Genomic DNA, 21,297 nt, shown 5'->3' with positions numbered 1-21,297 from the left:
GGCCGGAGCTTGGCCCTGGTCGTGACGTCAGCAGTGGTGTGCAGCGCGGGGGCGCTCCCGGCCTTCCCTAGCTCTGGGATAGTCATGTGCTTCTTGTGTTTTATTATGCATAGAACCTTATAGGCACCAAGGTGCACGGTTACTGTATTGCTATAATATGTAGATGGCCCAGTGTGTTCTGATGTAGGGAATACATACGACATAGGATGTACCTGTAGGATGGGACTGGGTATAGAGCAGTGGTGGGCACAATAAGTACAGGAAGCAGACAAGTTTAGGATAGAAGCAGTGAATGTGTTCAGGAACAGCCCAGTGTGGGAGGGGCAGTAACAAGAAAAACACACAACAACATTGTGCATGTATTTTTGGAGATACTCTGGACGCACAATGAAGGGCATTACAGGCGCACAGCGAGGGGCGTCATTCCTAGTGCACAGCGAGGGGCACTATGCTGGGTGCACAGTAGGGGGCGTCATTCCTAGCGCACAGCAAGGGGCACTATGCTGGGTGCACAGCAGGGGGCGTCATTCCTAGCGCACAGCAAGGGGCACTATGCTGGGTGCACAGTAGGGGGCGTTATTCCTGGCGCACAGCGAGGGGCAGTATCCTGGGTGCACAGCAGGGGGCATTATTCCAGGTGTATAGCGACAGGCACTATGCTGGGTGCACAGCGAGGGGCAGTATGCTGGGTGCACAGTAGGGGGCGTCATTCCTAGTGCACAGCAAGGGGCAGTATGCTGGGTGCACAGCAGGGGGCATTATTCCAGGTGTACAGTGACAGGCACTATGCTGGGTGCACAGCAGGGGGCGTTATTCCTGGTGCACAGCAAGGGGCAGTATGCTGGGTGCACAGCAGGGGGCATTATTCCAGGTGTATAGCGACAGGCACTATGCTGGGTGCACAGCAGGGGGCGTTATTCCTGGTGCACAGCGAGGGGCAGTATGCTGGGTGCACAGCAGGGGGCGTTATTCCAGGTGTATAGCGACAGGCACTATGCTGGGTGCACAGCAGGGGGCGTTATTCCTGGTGCACAGCGAGGGGCACTATGCTGAGTGCACAGCAGGGGGCGTTATTCCTGGCGCACAGCGAGGGGCACTATGCTGGGTGCACAGCAGGGGGCGTTATTCCTGGCGCACAGCAAGGGGCAGTATGCTGGGTGCACAGCAGGGGGCATTATTCCTGGCGCACAGCAAGGGGCAGTATGCTGGGTGCACAGCAGGGGGCATTATTCCAGGTGTATAGCGACAGGCACTATGCTGGGTGCACAGCAGGGGGCGTTATTCCTGGTGCACAGCGAGGGGCACTATGCTGAGTGCACAGCAGGGGGCGTTCTTCCTGGCGCACAGCGAGGGGCACTATGCTGGGTGCACAGCAGGGGGCGTTATTCCTGGCGCACAGCGAGGTGCTGATGCATTAGTAACTGTCCAATCTGAGCAGAAATCACTACACATGAGGCTCATCCAGAATTTCTGATATTTTATTTACAATGACAATGCAAGAATCGCTCAGAACGAAGGTCGCAGTCGCCAACACTTCAGCATTTCCCGGAGCAGCCTGCACAAAAGAATCAGATATGTCAGACACCCCAAAAACATAGTACACCCACAACACCCAGAAGACTCCAAGGATAACCGCACACACGCTGCAACGCCCTGATCCCCCGCTCTCTATACTGTATACCGCCCTGATCCCCCGCTCTCTATACTGTATACCGCCCTCCTCCTCTGCTCGCTATATCGTACTGTATACTACCTTCCTTTTCTGCTCTCTATACCATTTACCGCCCTCTTCCTTCGCTTTTTATACCGTATACCGCCCTCTTCCTTCGCTTTCTATACCGTATACCGCCCTCCTCCTCTGCTTGCTATATCGTATACTACCTTCCTTTTCTGCTCTCTATACCATTTACCGCCCTCTTCCTTCGCTTTCTATACCGTATACTGCCCTCCTCCGCTCTGTATACTGACCTCCTCCTCTGCTCTCTACACCGTATCCTGCCCTCCTCTTCTGCGCTCTATACCGTAAACCGCCATCCTGCTCCTCTCTATACGCATACCGCCCTCCTCTTCTACGCTCTGTACCGTATGCCACCCTGGTCCTCCGTTCTCTATACCGTATGCCACCCTCCTCTATGACCAGGATCTTCTCACCTCTGTATCCATTTCCATATTGTCCGTTCTGTGTGTAGGATGATTCCTCCGGGGCTGGAATAATAATAATTGCCCATTACTCATCCATGTTGTGTCCCAGTTATACAGTCATTCACAACTTCTGGAGTCTTACTACTACCTGTATCAGGATTACTCCTATTATTTCAGCTGTTAATGAAGGAAAGCCGCCCATAGTGAGGGCGCACCAGCCCGGGCTCTGACTGGCCGTTTGCATTTAACGAGGCAGGCGATGACTGGCCGTGTGCAGCTGATGAGGGCAATGACTGGCCATGTGCAGCTGGCGATGATGATGACTAGCCATGTGCAGCTAGCGATAATGATGACTGGTCATGTGCAGCTAGCGATGATGATGACTGGCCGTGTGCAGCTAGCGATGATGATGACTGGCCGTGTGCAGCTAGCGATGATGATGACTGGCCGTGTGCAGCTAGCGATGATGATGATTGGCCGTGTGCAGCTAGCGATAATGATGACTGGTCATGTGCAGCTGGCGATGATGATGACTGGTCATGTGCAGCTGGCGATGATGATGACTGGCCGTGTGCAGCTAGCGATGATGATGATTGGCCATGTGCAGCTAGCGATGATGATGACTGGCTGTGTGCAGCTAGCGATAATGATGACTGGTCATGTGCAGCTAGCGATAATGATGACTGGCCGTGTGCAGCTAACGATGATGATGACTGGCTGTGTGCAGCTGGCGATGATGATGACTGGCCATGTGCAGCTAGCGATGATGATGACTGGCCGTGTGCAGCTAACGATGATGATGACTGGCCATGTGCAGCTAGCGATGATGATGACTGGCCATGTGCAGCTAGCGATGATGATGACTGGCCATGTGCAGCTAGCGATGATGATGACTGGCCATGTGCAGCTAGCGATAATGATGACTGGCCATGTGCAGCTGGCGATGATGATGACTGGTCATGTGCAGCTAACGATGATGATGACTGGCCATGTGCAGCTAGCGATGATGATGACTGGCCATGTGCAGCTGGCGATGATGATGACTGGCCATGTGCAGCTAGCGATGATGATGACTGGCCATGTGCAGCTAGCGATGATGATGACTGGCCATGTGCAGCTAGCGATGATGATGACTGGCCATGTGCAGCTAGCGATGATGATGACTGGCCGTGTGCAGCTAACGATGATGATGACTGGCCATGTGCAGCTAGCGATGATGATGACTGGCCGTGTGCAGCTAACGATGATGATGACTGGCCATGTGCAGCTAGCGATGATGATGACTGGCCATGTGCAGCTAGCGATGATGATGACTGGCTGTGTGCAGCTGGCGATGATGATGACTGGTCACGTGCAGCTAACGATGATGATGACTGGCCATGTGCAGCTAGCGATGATGATGACTGGCCATGTGCAGCTAGCGATGATGATGACTGGCCATGTGCAGCTAGCGATGATGATGACTGGCCGTGTGCAGCTAGCGATGATGATGACTGGCTGTGTGCAGCTGGCGATGATGATGACTGGCTGTGTGCAGCTAGCGATGATGATGACTGGCCGTGTGCAGCTAGCGATGATGATGACTGGCCGTGTGCAGCTAATGATGATGATGACTGGCCGTGTGCAGCTAGCGATGATGATGACTGGCCGTGTGCAGCTAGCGATAATGATGACTGGCCATGTGCAGCTGGCGATAATGATGACTGGCCATGTGCAGCTGGCGATGATGATGACTGGCCATGTGCAGCTGGCGATGATGATGACTGGCCATGTGCAGCTAGCGATGATGATGACTGGCCATGTGCAGCTAGCGATGATGATGACTGGCCATGTGCAGCTAGCGATGATGATGACTGGCCATGTGCAGCTAGCGATGATGATGACTGGCCGTGTGCAGCTAGCGATGATGATGACTGGCCATGTGCAGCTAGCGATGATGATGACTGGCCGTGTGCAGCTAACGATGATGATGACTGGCCATGTGCAGCTAGCGATGATGATGACTGGCCGTGTGCAGCTAGCGATGATGATGACTGGCCGTGTGCAGCTAACGATGATGATGACTGGCCATGTGCAGCTAGCGATGATGATGACTGGCCGTGTGCAGCTAGCGATGATGATGACTGGCCGTGTGCAGCTAACGATGATGATGACTGGCTGTGTGCAGCTAGCGATGATGATGACTGGCCGTGTGCAGCTAGCGATGATGATGACTGGCCGTGTGCAGCTAACGATGATGATGACTGGCCATGTGCAGCTGGCGATGATGATGACTGGCCATGTGCAGCTAGCGATGATGATGACTGGCCATGTGCAGCTAACGATGATGATGACTGGCCATGTGCAACTAGCGATGATGATGACTGGCCATGTGCAGCTGGCGATGATGATGACTGGCCATGTGCAGCTAGCGATGATGATGACTGGCCATGTGCAGCTGGCGATGATGATGACTGGCCATGTGCAGCTAGCGATGATGATGACTGGCCATGTGCAGCTGGCGATGATGATGACTGGCCATGTGCAGCTAGCGATGATGATGACTGGCCGTGTGCAGCTAGCGATGATGATGACTGGCCATGTGCAGCTGGCGATGATGATGACTAGCCATGTGCAGCTAGCGATGATGATGACTGGTCGTGTGCAGCTAACAATGATGATGACTGGCCATGTGCAGCTAGCGATGATGATGACTGGTCGTGTGCAGCTAGCGATGATGATGACTAGCCATGTGCAGCTAGCGATGATGATGACTAGCCATGTGCAGCTAGCGATGATGATGACTAGCCATGTGCAGCTAGCGATGATGATGACTGGTCGTGTGCAGCTAGCGATGATGATGACTGGCCGTGTGCAGCTAGCGATGATGATGACTGGCCATGTGCAGCTAGCGATGATGATGACTGGCCATGTGCAGCTAGCGATGATGATGACTGGCCGTGTGCAGCTAGCGATGATGATGACTGGCCATGTGCAGCTAGCGATGATGATGACTGGCCGTGTGCAGCTAGCGATGATGATGACTGGCCATGTGCAGCTAGCGATGATGATGACTGGCCGTGTGCAGCTAGCGATGATGATGACTGGCCGTGTGCAGCTAGCGATGATGATGACTAGCCATGTGCAGCTAGCGATGATGATGACTAGCCATGTGCAGCTAGCGATGATGATGACTAGCCATGTGCAGCTAGCGATGATGATGACTGGTCGTGTGCAGCTAGCGATGATGATGACTGGCCGTGTGCAGCTAGCGATGATGATGACTGGCCATGTGCAGCTAGCGATGATGATGACTGGCCATGTGCAGCTAGCGATGATGATGACTGGCCGTGTGCAGCTAGCGATGATGATGACTGGCCATGTGCAGCTAGCGATGATGATGACTGGCCATGTGCAGCTAGCGATGATGATGACTGGTCGTGTGCAGCTAGCGATGATGATGACTGGCCATGTGCAGCTAGCGATGATGATGACTGGCCATGTGCAGCTAGCGATGATGATGACTGGCTATATCAATGTCACCACCTCCTTCACAAGCCAGGTGACATTAAAGAAGAGGTGAGGAGACGATTTATGTGATCTAAGTATTGTATTACAGTAGGGATCCGTTGAGTACTGTGTGGGCCATTACTGTTTCCAGCCCATCTAGCAGTTGCCACAATTGCTAAACGGGTGGTCTGACCCTTTGTGAGGCGCAGATATCACCACCTTGCCCACCATGCATTCAGATTTCACATATCACGTACCATATGTCCATGGGCCCTGACCCCCTCCGAGTTGCTGATATCCACCTACCGAGGCAAGAGAGAAATGGCAGAGAAGTGAGGTACAGAGTAGTTAGGATTGATGAGGTGCATGATAGGTATGATTAGTGGGGTACAGGGTGCTTGTGAGTGGTAGGGTACACACCAGGCATGATTGGTGGAGCACAGGGTGGGTGTCATTGGTGAGTTAATGGGTAGATGTGTGATTGGGAATATTGGGTAGATATGATTGGTGGGTGCCACATATGTAGTGTCTTGCATGCAAAGTCGAGCCCGGGATAATAACCAACACCTACCTTCTACAGGAGATGAAGGGGTCACGTCCTCTGTGGACACATAAGGAGCATATCAGTGTAAGGAGGAATGTGAGGTCAGGCGGTGAAGTCAGAGGTCAATATTTGAGGACAGAGGAGAAAGGAGATGGGTACAATACAGATGAGCAGGTGATGCAGAGGTAGCATCACCCTGACTATGGTTACTAATGGCCCATGGAAGGAGAAAGCTATAAGGGTGGATAGAGATCAGAGCGATATCAGGGGGTGAAAGTAGAGAGAAGTCAGGGGTGAGGGCAGAGAGAAGTCAGGGGGTGAGGGCAGAGAGAAGTCAGGGGTGAGGGCAGAGAGAAGTCAGGGAGTGAGGGCAGAGAGAAGTCAGGGGGTGAGGGCAGAGAGAAGTCAGGGGGTGAGGGCAGAGAGACGTCAGGGAGTGAGGGCAGAGAGAAGTCAGGGGGTGAGGGCAGAGAGAAGTCAGGGGGTGAGGGCAGAGAGAAGTCAGGGGATGAGGGCAGAGAGACGTCCGGGGGTGAGGGCAGAGAGAAGTCAGGGGGTGAGGGCAGAGAGAAGTCATGGAGTGAGGGCAGAGAGAAGTCAGGGGGTGAGGGCAGAGAGAAGTCAGGGAGTGAGGGCAGAGAGAAGTCAGGGGGTGAGGGCAGAGAGAAGTCAGGGGGTGAGGGCAGAGAGAAGTCAGGGGGCGAGGGCAGAGAGAAGTCAGGGGGTGAGGGCAGAGAGAAGTCAGGGGGTGAGGGCAGAGAGAAGTCAGGGGGTGAGGGCAGAGAGAAGTCAGGGGGTGAGGGCAGAGAGAAGTCAGGGGGTGAGGGCAGAGAGAAGTCAGGGGGTGAGGGCAGAGAGAAGTCAGGGGGTGAGGGCAGAGAGAAGTCAGGGGGTGAGGGCAGAGAGAAGTCAGGGGGTGAGGGCAGAGAGAAGTCAGGGGGTGAGGGCAGAGAGAAGTCAGGGGGTGAGGGCAGAGAGAAGTCAGGGGGTGAGGGCAGAGAGAAGTCAGGGGGTGAGGGCAGAGAGAAGTCAGGGGGTGAGGGCAGAGAGAAGTCAGGGGGTGAGGGCAGAGAGAAGTCAGGGGGTGAGGGCAGAGAGACGTCAGGGGGTGAGGGCAGAGAGAAGTCAGGGGGTGAGGGCAGAGAGAAGTCAGGGGATGAGGGCAGAGAGACGTCCGGGGGTGAGGGCAGAGAGAAGTCAGGGGGTGAGGGCAGAGAGAAGTCATGGAGTGAGGGCAGAGAGAAGTCAGGGGGTGAGGGCAGAGAGAAGTCAGGGAGTGAGGGCAGAGAGAAGTCAGGGGGTGAGGGCAGAGAGAAGTCAGGGGGTGAGGGCAGAGAGAAGTCAGGGGGTGAGGGCAGAGAGACGTCAGGGGGTGAGGGCAGAGAGAAGTCAGGGGTTGAGGGCAGAGAGACGTCAGGGGGTGAGGGCAGAGAGAAGTCAGGGGGTGAGGGCAGAGAGAAGTCAGGGGATGAGGGCAGAGAGACGTCAGGGGGTGAGGGCAGAGAGAAGTCAGGGGGTGAGGGCAGAGAGAAGTCAGGGGGTGAGGGCAGAGAGAAGTCAGGGGGTGAGGGCAGAGAGAAGTCAGGGGGTGAGGGCAGAGAGAAGTCAGGGGGTGAGGGCAGAGAGAAGTCAGGGTGAGTGCAGAGAGATGTCAGGGGGTGAGTGCAGAGAGAAGTCAGGGAGTGAGGGCAGAGAGAAGTCAGGGGGTGAGGACAGAGAGAAGTCAGGGGATGAGGGCAGAGAGACGTCAGGGGGTGAGGGCAGAGAGAAGTCAGGGGGTGAGGGCAGAGAGACGTCAGGGGGTGAGGGCAGAGAGAAGTCAGGGGGTGAGGGCAGAGAGAAGTCAGGGGGTGAGGGCAGAGAGAAGTCAGGGGATGAGGGCAGAGAGACGTCAGGGGGTGAGGGCAGAGAGAAGTCAGGGGGTGAGGGCAGAGAGACGTCAGGGGGTGAGGGCAGAGAGACGTCAGGGGGTGAGGGCAGAGAGACGTCAGGGGGTGAGGGCAGAGAGAAGTCAGGGGGTGAGGGCAGAGAGAAGTCAGGGGGTGAGGGCAGAGAGACGTCAGGGAGTGAGGGCAGAGAGACGTCAGGGGGTGAGGGCAGAGAGAAGTCAGGGGGTGAGGGCAGAGAGACGTCAGGGGGTGAGGGCAGAGAGAAGTCAGGGGGTGAGTGCAGAGAGAAGTCAGGGGGTGAGGGCAGAGAGAAGTCAGGGGGTGAGGGCAGAGAGAAGTCAGGGGGTGAGGGCAGAGAGAAGTCAGGGGGTGAGGGCAGAGAGACGTCAGGGGGTGAGGGCAGAGAGACGTCAGGGGGTGAGGGCAGAGAGACGTCAGGGGATGAGGGCAGAGAGAAGTCAGGGAGTGAGGACAGAGAGAAGTCAGGGGGTGAGGGCAGAGAGAAGTCAGGGGGTGAGGACAGAGAGAAGTCAGGGGGTGAGGGCAGAGAGACGTCAGGGAGTGAGGGCAGAGAGAAGTCAGGGGGTGAGGGCAGAGAGAAGTCAGGGGGTGAGGGCAGAGAGAAGTCAGGGGGTGAGGGCAGAGAGAAGTCAGGGGGTGAGGACAGAGAGAAGTCAGGGGGTGAGGGCAGAGAGACGTCAGGGAGTGAGGGCAGAGAGAAGTCAGGGGGTGAGGGCAGAGAGAAGTCAGGGGGTGAGGGCAGAGAGAAGTCAGGGGATGAGGGCAGAGAGACGTCCGGGGGTGAGGGCAGAGAGAAGTCAGGGGGTGAGGGCAGAGAGAAGTCATGGAGTGAGGGCAGAGAGAAGTCAGGGGGTGAGGGCAGAGAGAAGTCAGGGAGTGAGGGCAGAGAGAAGTCAGGGGGTGAGGGCAGAGAGAAGTCAGGGGGTGAGGGCAGAGAGAAGTCAGGGGGTGAGGGCAGAGAGACGTCAGGGGGTGAGGGCAGAGAGAAGTCAGGGGTTGAGGGCAGAGAGACGTCAGGGGGTGAGGGCAGAGAGAAGTCAGGGGGTGAGGGCAGAGAGAAGTCAGGGGGTGAGGGCAGAGAGAAGTCAGGGGATGAGGGCAGAGAGACGTCAGGGGGTGAGGGCAGAGAGAAGTCAGGGGGTGAGGGCAGAGAGACGTCAGGGGGTGAGGGCAGAGAGAAGTCAGGGGGTGAGGGCAGAGAGAAGTCAGGGGGTGAGGGCAGAGAGAAGTCAGGGGATGAGGGCAGAGAGACGTCAGGGGGTGAGGGCAGAGAGAAGTCAGGGGGTGAGGGCAGAGAGACGTCAGGGGGTGAGGGCAGAGAGAAGTCAGGGGGTGAGGGCAGAGAGACGTCAGGGGGTGAGGGCAGAGAGAAGTCAGGGGGTGAGGGCAGAGAGAAGTCAGGGGGTGAGGGCAGAGAGACGTCAGGGAGTGAGGGCAGAGAGACGTCAGGGGGTGAGGGCAGAGAGACGTCAGGGGGTGAGGGCAGAGAGAAGTCAGGGGGTGAGTGCAGAGAGAAGTCAGGGGGTGAGGGCAGAGAGACGTCAGGGGGTGAGGGCAGAGAGAAGTCAGGGGGTGAGGGCAGAGAGACGTCAGGGGGTGAGGGCAGAGAGAAGTCAGGGGGTGAGTGCAGAGAGAAGTCAGGGGGTGAGGGCAGAGAGAAGTCAGGGGGTGAGGGCAGAGAGAAGTCAGGGGGTGAGGGCAGAGAGACGTCAGGGGGTGAGGGCAGAGAGAAGTCAGGGGGTGAGGGCAGAGAGACGTCAGGGGGTGAGGGCAGAGAGAAGTCAGGGGGTGAGGGCAGAGAGAAGTCAGGGGGTGAGGGCAGAGAGACGTCAGGGGGTGAGGGCAGAGAGACGTCAGGGGATGAGGGCAGAGAGAAGTCAGGGGGTGAGGGCAGAGAGAAGTCAGGGGGTGAGGGCAGAGAGAAGTCAGGGGGTGAGGGCAGAGAGACGTCAGGGAGTGAGGGCAGAGAGAAGTCAGGGGGTGAGGGCAGAGAGACGTCAGGGGGTGAGGGCAGAGAGAAGTCAGGGGGCGAGGGCAGAGAGAAGTCAGGGGGCGAGGGCAGAGAGAAGTCAGGGGGTGAGGGCAGAGAGACGTCAGGGGATGAGGGCAGAGAGACGTCAGGGGGTGAGGGCAGAGAGAAGTCAGGGGGTGAGGGCAGAGAGACGTCAGGGGGTGAGGGCAGAGAGAAGTCAGGGGGTGAGGGCAGAGAGAAGTCAGGGGGTGAGGGCAGAGAGACGTCAGGGAGTGAGGGCAGAGAGAAGTCAGGGGGTGAGGGCAGAGAGACGTCAGGGAGTGAGGGCAGAGAGACGTCAGGGGGTGAGGGCAGAGAGAAGTCAGGGGGTGAGGGCAGAGAGACGTCAGGGGGTGAGGGCAGAGAGAAGTCAGGGGGTGAGTGCAGAGAGAAGTCAGGGGGTGAGGGCAGAGAGACGTCAGGGGATGAGGGCAGAGAGAAGTCAGGGGGTGAGGGCAGAGAGAAGTCAGGGGGTGAGGGATAAGAGAAGTCAGGGGGTGAGGGCAGAGAGAAGTCAGGGGGTGAGGGCAGAGAGACGTCAGGGAGTGAGGGCAGAGAGAAGTCAGGGGGTGAGGGCAGAGAGACGTCAGGGGGTGAGGGCAGAGAGAAGTCAGGGGGCGAGGGCAGAGAGAAGTCAGGGGGCGAGGGCAGAGAGAAGTCAGGGGGTGAGGGCAGAGAGACGTCAGGGGATGAGGGCAGAGAGAAGTCAGGGGGTGAGGGCAGAGAGAAGTCAGGGGGTGAGGGCAGAGAGACGTCAGGGGGTGAGGGCAGAGAGAAGTCAGGGGGTGAGGGCAGAGAGAAGTCAGGGGGTGAGGGCAGAGAGACGTCAGGGAGTGAGGGCAGAGAGACGTCAGGGGGTGAGGGCAGAGAGAAGTCAGGGGGTGAGGGCAGAGAGACGTCAGGGGGTGAGGGCAGAGAGAAGTCAGGGGATGAGGGCAGAGAGACGTCAGGGGGTGAGGGCAGAGAGAAGTCAGGGGGTGAGTGCAGAGAGAAGTCAGGGGGTGAGGGCAGAGAGAAGTCAGGGGGTGAGGGCAGAGAGAAGTCAGGGGGTGAGGGCAGAGAGAAGTCAGGGGGTGAGGGCAGAGAGAAGTCAGGGGGTGAGGGCAGAGAGACGTCAGGGGGTGAGGGCAGAGAGAAGTCGGGGTGAGTGCAGAGAGACGTCAGGGGGTGAGGGTAGAGGGAAGTCGGGGTGAGGGCAGACTGAAGTCGGGGGGGAGGGGGGCAGGATTGACAGAGATCGGGGGGATGATGGAGAGAGGTCTCTAAACCAGAGAGAATAGAAGAAGTTGGGCAGTAGAGTCAGTGTAGGCAAAAGGACAGAAATCTGCAGCCATTGTTGGGAGACTCTGTGCGTTAATGCCTGAGCTGACACTGCTGACATTACCTTCTATGACACTTGGTGACACCGGCTGAGAGGAATATGGGATCTGTCCGGCTCCAGCTGCAAGAGAAGGCACGATGTGGTCAGAGCCAAACCCTAATCCCAGTGATAAAGACAAATCTGCAGATCATTGGCGTCTGCGGTGAATAACCACAGATATCAGAATAAATGCATCTATCAATGGTTTGCAGAGAAATATCTTGTTTCTATAAGCGGCCAAATAGCTGAAAGCTCATTCAACCACTATTCCTTCTCCATAAAAACCCAAACATGAATGCTCAGGTCAACTCTCTGGGCAGACCTAAAAGCAAGACACTGCCAGACCCATGTGTCCTCCACCAGACTCCTCTGACCCCTATTCCAGACCTTTCTGTCCTCCTTCTACAAACCATTTTTGTCCTCAAGACCAGTCTGTCCCCTCCTCCAGTTCTGTCCTCTCCTCCAGTTCTGTCCTCCTCTTTAAGGTTCCACTGTCCTCTCCTCAAGATTCCTCTGTCCCCTCCACCAGACTGCTCTGCCGTCCATCCCCTCCTTCAGGCCACTCTGTCCTCCAGACATTTCTGTTCTCCTCCTACTACAAATCTTTCTATCCTCCTCCTCTTCCAGAATACACTGTGCCCTCCTTCAGACTACTGTATCTCTTCCACCACGCTCCTCTGTTCTTCCCTCCACAGACATTTGTCCTCCACCATGCTCCTCTGTCCTCCACTTCATTCCTCTCTCTCAAACCAAGTTCCTATGTTATTCACCACACTTCTCTGTCCTCCACCACTCTCCTCTGTTCTCTTCCACCATGCTCCTGTCTCCCACCACACCTGTCTGTCTTCCAAACACGTTCCTCTGTCCTCCACCATGCTCCTCTTTCTCCCATCACACTCTTCTGTACTCCTGTATATTCCTCTGTACCCCCACCACTCTTATGTATCCTCCACCATGCTCCACTGTCCCCACCACGCTCCACTGTCCCCCACCACACTCTACTGTCTCCCACCATGCTTCACTGTCCCCATCACTCTTATGTATCCTCCACGACGCTCCACTGTCCCCCAGCACGCTCCACTGTCTCCTAACATGCTCTACTGTCTCCCACCACCCTCCACTATCCCCCAGAACCCTCCACTGTCCCCACCACTCTTATGTATCCTCCACCACGATCTACTGTTTCCCACCATGCTCCACTGTCCCCCAACATGCTCCACTGTCCCCATCACTCTTATGTCTCCTCCACCATGCTCTACTGTCTCCCACCACTCTCCACTGTCCCCCAGCACGCTCCGCTACCCCCACCACTCTTATGTATCCTCCACCACGCTCCACTGTCTCCCAGCACGCTTCACTGTCCCCCACCACACTCCACTGTCCCCACCACTCTTATGTATCCTCCACCATGCTCCACTGTCTCCCAGCACGCTCCACTTTCCCCCAGCACGCTCCACTGTCCTCCAGCACTCTTATGTATGTAACACCCCATGGTCCTGGTTGTCACAGTGGCATTGCCTTTCTCACGGGGAGAGTGATGTCACGCTTGGAAGCAAGGGAAGATCTCTTCTATCAGGTAACCACAAAGCACACATGTTCACACTCCAGGCCAGAAGGGGGAGCTCTGAACCTGGTTTTCAGGGTAACTACCCGACTGATATATTCTGGCTTGGAGGGAAAGCAGTCAGTTGGTACAGGGAGACCAAGAGAGAAGGAAGTCTGTCAGAGGGACAGAGCAGAGTGAGAGAGAAGGCCTGACAGCAGACTGGAGCAGTCTGAGGCCGGAAGGAGAGTTGGAGAAAGCCAGAGAGAAGTTTGTCACGGAACTTCAGCTGAGGCGGAGCTGGTACGATAGGAGAATAGCTGAGCAGCTCCTGGCGGAAAGAGGAAAGAAGAGAGACACGTGAGGAGCCGTGCAGCCACGAGTGTGGAGAGGTGTGGAGAGAGATAGTACAGAAGGTAGAACAGTGTTTAGTGAGCGTGCAGGAGAGCGAAGAGCAGAAGAATGACACTAGGGGAGGACAGCAGCGTATGGGCTATCTCCCTGTAGAATGCAGATTCCTGGTAGCCGGAAGACCGAGGTTGTGTGAGACTCTAGGAGGCACAGCAGAAACCATCAGGACAGCTGGATTATTACACATCACCTGTCTGCCCTAATACCCAGGAGACACAGTGACACATAGAGCCCGGGTCGTGACAGAGACTCTGTGAAAAGGCTCAAGTCACCTGTCAGACGGATTTGTGTCCCACCTTTATGGAGGACAGAGAGAACTGTGAGGACCTTGATTGAAGCCACAGGCAGCAAGGGACTACATCAAAGCCCTGGTAGGAAGGCTTCTAACTCCACCTGGTAAAGGGGACTCTGAATTCGCTTCCAAGTTGGCCAGAACCTACCTGTACCTGTGATCTAGTTCCCTGGACTGTGGTTGCCTGAAGATTTCAGTAAAACAGGTAAAGAGACTGCACACCTGTGTCCTCCATTTCTTGATACACTACCCACCATCACCAGCTACACACCGCGAGCCCTGGGGACATACTTCACCTGTGGGAAGTTATACCATCTTAGCTGCCATAACATCACCCCAGAGGACCCTTTTAAGCAGCGTCGGTCCCCACTGACCGAACACCACAGGTGGCGTCACGAGCACAAACTTTATTCATAAACCCCTTAAAGACTTTCTCCTTTACTTGGGCGCCCAGGGCCACGGACCAGGTTGCAGTCACCGTGACGTCCCCTTTGGGTACCGGACCCAGCGCCAAGTACCCCACGGCCCTGACGGGTGACTCATGTATCCTCCAGCATGCTCCACTGTCCCCCACCACGCTCCACTGTCCCCCACCACGCTCCACTGTCCCCCACCACGCTCCACTGTCCTCCAGCACGCTCCACTGTCCCCCACCACGCTCCACTGTCCCCCAGCACGCTCCACTGTCCCCCACCACGCTCCACTGTCCCCCAGCACGCTCCACTGTCCCCCACCACGCTCCACTGTCCCCCACCACGCTCCACTGTCCCCACACCACGCTCCACTGTCCCCACACCACGCTCCACTGTCTATATATTGGTATATTGTAAGTGGTATGTCCTGATGAAGGGGTTGTCTGAACCCTGAATCGCGTTGCATAAACCACGTTGAACCTTTACTATTCCTGGAATTCTTCTGGCGGCAGCACGATGATGATCCTCTTCTCCTACTAAGTGTCCACTGTCCCCGACATGCTCCACTGTCCCACACCACGCTCCACTGTCCCACACGATGCTCCACCATCTCTCTCTGTGCTCCTCTGTTTCCCACTACGCTCCACTGTCCTCCACAACACTCCCTTTCTTTTCCTATATATACAATTCTCCTTTGAACTGACATGTAAAACACATGGACTAAACATCTGAAGGGTGTTGCTGAAATTGGCCATTTGGTTGAGATTAGTGTATGGCCACCTTAACATCCAGGAACCCAGGCTCAGCAGATACTAAAACCTGGAGCAATAAGTCTCTATAACAGATTTAATATTCTCCACGTCTGTGCAGCTCATATATGTGAACTATGTCCTTGTGTCCCTTTCCCGCCGCCCCTTCAGTTCCCTGCAGAGGATCTTGCTCTTATGGACTCCTCACCATATTTGCTACTGGCTGGATCTAGATACGCTGCCTGAGAGCCATAGGGGGACTTCACTCCTGCGGGAGGAAACACATTCAACTCATGAGAAATACAAGCAGGACGCCCATGACACCAAATCTACAAGCAGCGACAGCTCCTCACCAGACTTGGCATCATAGCCGAGAGAATCTGCAGCTAAAGGTTGAGATCTGTAGGGAAGCTTCCCAAAACTGCCTGCAAGGGAGAAAGGAAGATGCCACCAAGTTATTCAGACTAGGAGGGTAAGTGTAGGAACAATAAGGCCATGAGAGGGGGAAAAAAGCAAGGCACACAGCGGAAGACGGGAAAGATGAAGGAGATACAGAGAAAGGGAGTCAAAGAGGAAGGGAAAGAGACACAGAAGAGGGAAAGAAGGCACAGAGGAAGGAAAGGACATATACAGGAAGGGAATTCAACACAGCGGAAACGAAGAGGAGACACAAGGAAGGAGACACAGAAGAACCCATATAGGATAGGAGGAAGGAAACAAAAACATTGGGGAAGAGAAGGAGACAGAGCAAGAGAAGGAGAGAAATAGAAGGAGACAGAGCAAGAGAAGGAGAGGAAGAGAAGGAGACAGAGCAAGAGAAGGAGAGGAAGAGAAGGAGACAGCAAGAGGAGACAGAGCCTAAGAGCAGGAAACATACAGAAAGAGAAGGAAAAACAGATGAAGGGAAGGAGACAAAGGGAAAGGGAAGGAAACACAAATAGAAAGGAAATGGGACACAGTAAGAAAATTACACACATATATGAAGGGGAGTAAAGGAGACACAGAGAAAGGAGACAGAAGAAGAGGAGGAGATAGGGATGAAGGAGGAGACACTGGAGAAGGAGGAGACATGAGGAGGATATAAAGAGGAGGTGTCACGGTTCACAGGGAGGATACCTTTATCATCCCCACCACTCACACCAATTAGACATGAACCGGAGTTGCTTGGTTGCCCCTGGTTCTTTCTGAAGGGGATTTACCGTATATCCCACTTCCCAGTTCCGGTTTGGAACCTGCAGCTCTCTGGCACCCACCTTACCCTCAGGTCAGTCAGGGTACTGCACCTAGGGTAATTAGTCGCTAGAAAGGCTGCCTGCTATGTACTGGCTATTGGGCACGCTGCAGTGAGGGTGATATAACTACTCCCACTCAGGCGGGAACAATAATTATCAACACCGCCGGTCGCTGCAAAGACTCCTAATTGCACAGGACAAATTATGCGGACACCAGCTCCGATTTCTTAATTATTAACGGGTCCGGAGCCAACCCAGATTAGTAGCGTAATTCACTTCAGAGGACGTGACCGTACGTTATAGAGCAAGGAGAGACAAGTTAGTAATTTTATATTTTACTCCAAAAAAGGTAGGCAGTGTTTACAGAGGTATAAAAAGATATTACAAAGAAGACAAATATCATATGTACAATACAATTACAAAGAAAATGGGACTAAAGTTGAAAAACACTTACATTTTGTTATGTAGTATCAATTCCTGGCTGACTATGTGCCGTGGGGGGGGGAAGTACGAGCATATATCCAAATGCGTCACCCCTGTCTCTCAGCAGGACCCCAGACAAAGACGTGTGAAGACTGCTGCTTCACTCACTTATTGCGTAGCCTAGCCTAAAACCCAGGCACTCCCCCTGTGGTGACCTCACTTAGAGTCTGAAACCTCCCCTTTACTTAGGGTTATGGCACCCATTTTTATGCCTAGCTCGCTGTATGAATTTCGTATACGGAAGACACAAGGATCAGGATGTGCACCACGTCGGGCGATTCTTTTAAGTGTAAACACGGCATAATTACATGACCTGCTTATGGAGAAACCCGCTCTTTGCACTCGTTGAGTTTAGCTTCTAGCGATTTCAGGGAGTTATAAATCCCTCAATGGACATCTGGAATATATAATTCTTATATCTCTAGCCCTGATCGGTGACAATATATATAACCTTGAAAGAACAATAGAAGCTCAGGCTTTCTCTACCAGTTTTAACCAGTACCAGGTGGGAGGGGGAATGAGTAGGGTAGACTTGTCTGCCCGCAGCATAGAGCCATATAAATTCTTGAGGGAGGAGGGAAATGAGGGGTTTTGGATTACCCACTCAAGCAGAGTGGGAAGAGGGGGGGTTGGAAAGGCCCACAGCGTGTGTCTGAAAGCCATGGAACTTTTAGGTAGATACTCAAACATGGCATATTCCCATTATCGTGACAGGAGAATGCACAGAAAAGGAGAAAGAAGAGACACTTTGAGGAAGGGAGATACTGTAACAAGGAAACTGTTGAAGAAAGAGTTAAGGTGAAGAGAGATAACATTTTGCAAAGGTGAGAAGAGAAGAAGGAAGGAAGTAGAGCTGACCATGGGAAGGTGACTCACCGAGCTTAGAACTTTCCCCGACTGGACCCTGATAGGCGCTTAGTGGAGACTTTATTCCTGTAGAGGGAAACGTAAAGACAGCGTACTATAGTGTCCACATGGGAGAGAGAGTTTAACTAAACCCCTTAGTCCCCCCACACCTCTCTGTCTTCCTCCTTCACACCCGTGTCACCCCACAGTCATCTGTCTTCCTCCTTCACACCCCTCTGTCCCTTCACACCCCTCTGTCTTCCTCCTTCACACCCCTGTCTTCCTCCTTCACACCCTTCTTCCTCCTTCACACCCCTCTGTCCTTCCACGCCCCCATCTTCCTCCTTCACACTCCTATCTTCCTCCTTCATACCCGTCTTTCTCATTCACACCCTTGTGTCCCTCACACCCCTCTGTACCCCCCTCACCCCTGTCTTCCGCCTTCACACCCCTCTGTCCCTTCACACCCCTCTGTCTTCCTCCTTCACACCCCTGTCTTCCTCCTTCACACCCTTCTTCCTCCTTCACACCCCTCTGTCCCTTCACACCCCTCTGTCTTCCTCCTTCACACCCCTGTCTTCCTCCTTCACACCCTTCTTCCTCCTTCACATCCCTCTGTCCTTCCACGCCCCCATCTTCCTCCTTCACACTCCTATCTTCCTCCTTCATACCCGTCTTTCTCATTCACACCCTTGTGTCCCTCACACCCCTCTGTACCCCCCTCACCCCTGTCTTCCGCCTTCACACCCCTCTGTACCTTCACACCCTGTCTTTCTCTTTCACACCCCTGTCCCCTCACACCGCCATCTTCCTCTCTCACACTCCTATCTTCCTCCTTCACACCCGTGTCCCCTCAAACCCCTCTGTACTGACCACACCCCTTTGTCTCCCCACACCTCTCTGTCTTCCTCCTTCACACCCCTGTCCCCGCACACTCCTCTGTCTTCCTCCTTCACACCCCTCTGTCCCTGCACACTCCTCTGTCTTCCTCTGTCATGCCCCTCTGTTCCCCCACACTCCTCTGTCTTCCTCCTTCACACCCCTGTCCCCGCACACTCCTCTGTCTTCCTCCTTCACACCCCTCTGTCCCTGCACACTCCTCTGTCTTCCTCTGTCATGCCCCTCTGTTCCCCCACACTCCTCTGTCTTCCTCCTTCACATGCCTCTGACCCCCACACCCATCTGTAACCCCACACACCACTGTCTTCCTCCTTCACATCCCTGTCTTCCTCTTCACACCCCTCTGTCTTCTTCCTCCACACCCCTCTGTCCCTTCAAACCCCTGTCTTCCTCATTCACTCCTCTGTCCCCCAACACTCATCTGTCTTCCACCTTCACACCCCTCTGCCCCCCCACTCCTCTGCCCACCCCACACTCCCCTCTTCCTCCTTCACACCCCTCTGTCTTCCTACTTCACACCTCTCTGTCCCCCCACACTCATGTCCCCCCACACTCCCATCTCTTCCTCCTTCACACCCCTCTGTCTTCCTCCTTCACACCCCTCTGTGCCCCCCCACACTCCTCTGTCCCCCTCACACTCCTCTGTCTTCCTCCTTCACACCTCTGTCCCCCCACACTCATGTCCCCCCACACTCCCCTCTCTTCCTCCTTCACACCCCTCTGTCTTCCTTCTTCACACCCCTCTGTGCCCCCCCACACTCCTCTGTCCCCCTCCTTCACACCCCTCTTTCCCCACCCACACTCCTCTGTCCCACCCACACTCCTGCCCCCCCACACTCCTGTCCCCCCACACTCCCGTCTTCCTCCTTTACACCCCTCTGTCCCCCCCACACTCCTCTGTCCCCCTCACACTCCTCTGTCTTCCTCCTTCACACCCCTCTTTCCCCACCCACACTCCTCTGTCCCACCCACAATCCTGTCCCCCCACACTCCTCTGTCCCCCCACACTCCTGTTCCCCCACACTCCTCTGTCTTCCTCCTTTGCACCCCTCTGTCTCCCCCACACTCCTGTCCCCCCACACTCCTGTCCCCCCACACTCCTCTGTCCCCCCCACACTCCTCTGTCTTCCTCCTTTACACCCCTGTCACCCCCACACTCCTCTGCCCCCCCACATTCCTGTCCCCCCACACTCCTGTCCCCCCACTCCTCTGTCCCCCCCACTCCTCTGTCTTCCTCCTTTACACCTGTCCCCCCCACACTCCTGTCCCCCCACACTCCTGTCCCCCCACATTCCTGTCCCCCCACACTCCTCTGTCCCCCCTCACTCCTCTGTCTTCCTCCTTTACACCCCTCTGTCCCCCCCACACTCCTCTGTCCCCCCACATTCCTGTCCCCCCACACTCCTCTGTCCCCCACATTCCTGTCCCCCCACATTCCTGTCCCCCCACACTCCTCTGTCCCCTCACACCCCTCTGTCTTCCTCCTTCACACCTCTCTATTCCCCACACTCCCCTGCTCTCTGTTATCAGCCATTCCAGGCTGACTTATCTCTGTTATTAGCTCACTCCATGTTGCGGCCGTTGGGCTGGCACTCACCTTTCCCATTACTTTGATAATTGGACAGACCTGAAATGACAGACAGGCTTCACTGGTGAGCGGGAATTAGGGTCACATATGATTGATGGCAATAAAGAGGGCGATGATCGCCTAAAAGATGTGTAACTTACCATTAGGATAGGGTTGCTGGTAGAGACCTGGAAAAACAGAGAGTGACATGGGATGATGGGGGTGATGTAGCATGGAATGGAGAATGGTGGGGTGATGTCGAATGGCAGGTATGATGATGGGGACGATGTAACATTGAATGAAGGTGGCAGGGAGGACGGTGTGGGAGATGTAGGTGCAGGGAGGATGGTGGGGGTGATGTAGGTGGCAGGGAGGATGGTGGGAGCGATGTTGGTGGCATGGAGGATGGTGGGGATGATGTAGTGTGGCATGGAGGATGGTGGGGATGATGTAGTGTGGCATGGAGGATGGTGGGGATGATGTAGTGTGGCATGGAGGATGGTGGGGATGATGTAGTGTGGCATGGAGGATGGTGGGGATGATGTAGTGTGGCATGGAGGATGGAGGGGGCGATGTAGGTGGCATGGAGGATGGAGGGGGCGATGTAGGTGGCCTGGAGGATGGTGGGAGCGATGTAGGTGGCATGGAGGATGGAGGGGGCGATGTAGGTGGCATGGAGGATGGTGGGAGCGATGTTGGTGGCATGGAGGATGGTGGGGATGATGTAGTGTGGCATGGAGGATGGTGGGAGCGATGTAGGTGGCCTGGAGGATGGTGGGAGCGATGTAGGTGGCATGGAGGATGGAGGGGGCGATGTAGGTGGCATGGAGGATGGTGGGAGCGATGTTGGTGGCATGGAGGATGGTGGGGATGATGTAGTGTGGCATGGAGGATGGTGGGAGCGATGTTGGTGGCATGGAGGATGGTGGGGATGATGTAGTGTGGCATGGAGGATGAAGGGGGCGATGTAGGTTGCATGGAGGATGGTGGGGATGATGGAGGTGGCAGGAAGGATGGTGGGGTGATTTAGCGTGGCATAGAGGATGGTGGGGATGATGTAGCGTGGCAGGAAGGATGATGTTGGTGATGTTGGTGGCAGGGAGGATGGAGGGATGATGTAGCGTGACATGGAGGATGGCGGGGGCGATATATTTGGCAGGGAGGATGGTGGGGTGATCTAGTTGGAAGGAGGATGATGGTGGAGATGTAGGGGGGCAGGGAGGATGGTGGGGGTGATGTTGCGTGACAGGGAGGATGGTGGGTTTGCTGTAGCGTCACAGGGAGGACGCTGGTGATGATGTAGGTGACAGGGAGGATGGTGGGTTTGCTGTTGCGTGGCAGGGAAGATGATGGTGGTGATGTAGGTGACAGGGAGGATGGTGGGGTTGATGTGTGGCAGGGAGGA

General features: G+C 55.3%; 1 protein-coding gene across 3 annotated transcripts in view; it reads right to left on the bottom strand.

Annotated features, from left to right (window-relative positions):
- Nucleotides 1–1,464: 1,464 nt before the first annotated feature.
- The window catches only part of GREP1 (glycine rich extracellular protein 1), a 52,903-nt gene continuing 33,070 nt past the window's right edge, over nt 1,465–21,297 (bottom strand). For all 3 annotated transcript variants that reach the window (XM_077273652.1, XM_077273653.1, XM_077273654.1), the window contains 10 exons: nt 20,054–20,080; nt 19,923–19,952; nt 17,456–17,512; nt 15,218–15,289; nt 15,073–15,132; nt 11,481–11,537; nt 6,203–6,232; nt 5,889–5,933; nt 2,152–2,205; nt 1,465–1,555 (listed from right to left, as the gene is read on the bottom strand). In XM_077273652.1, the coding sequence (XP_077129767.1) occupies nt 1,536–1,555; nt 2,152–2,205; nt 5,889–5,933; nt 6,203–6,232; nt 11,481–11,537; nt 15,073–15,132; nt 15,218–15,289; nt 17,456–17,512; nt 19,923–19,952; nt 20,054–20,080 (452 nt within the window). In that variant the 3' untranslated portion in view covers nt 1,465–1,535. The remainder of the gene's footprint in view (nt 1,556–2,151; nt 2,206–5,888; nt 5,934–6,202; nt 6,233–11,480; nt 11,538–15,072; nt 15,133–15,217; nt 15,290–17,455; nt 17,513–19,922; nt 19,953–20,053; nt 20,081–21,297) is intronic.

Source organism: Ranitomeya variabilis, chromosome 7 (assembly GCF_051348905.1).
Source record: "Ranitomeya variabilis isolate aRanVar5 chromosome 7, aRanVar5.hap1, whole genome shotgun sequence".
NCBI lineage: Eukaryota > Metazoa > Chordata > Amphibia > Anura > Dendrobatidae > Ranitomeya > Ranitomeya variabilis.
Note: the sequence above shows the minus strand (reverse complement) of the source record. Positions and strands in the feature narration are given on the sequence as shown.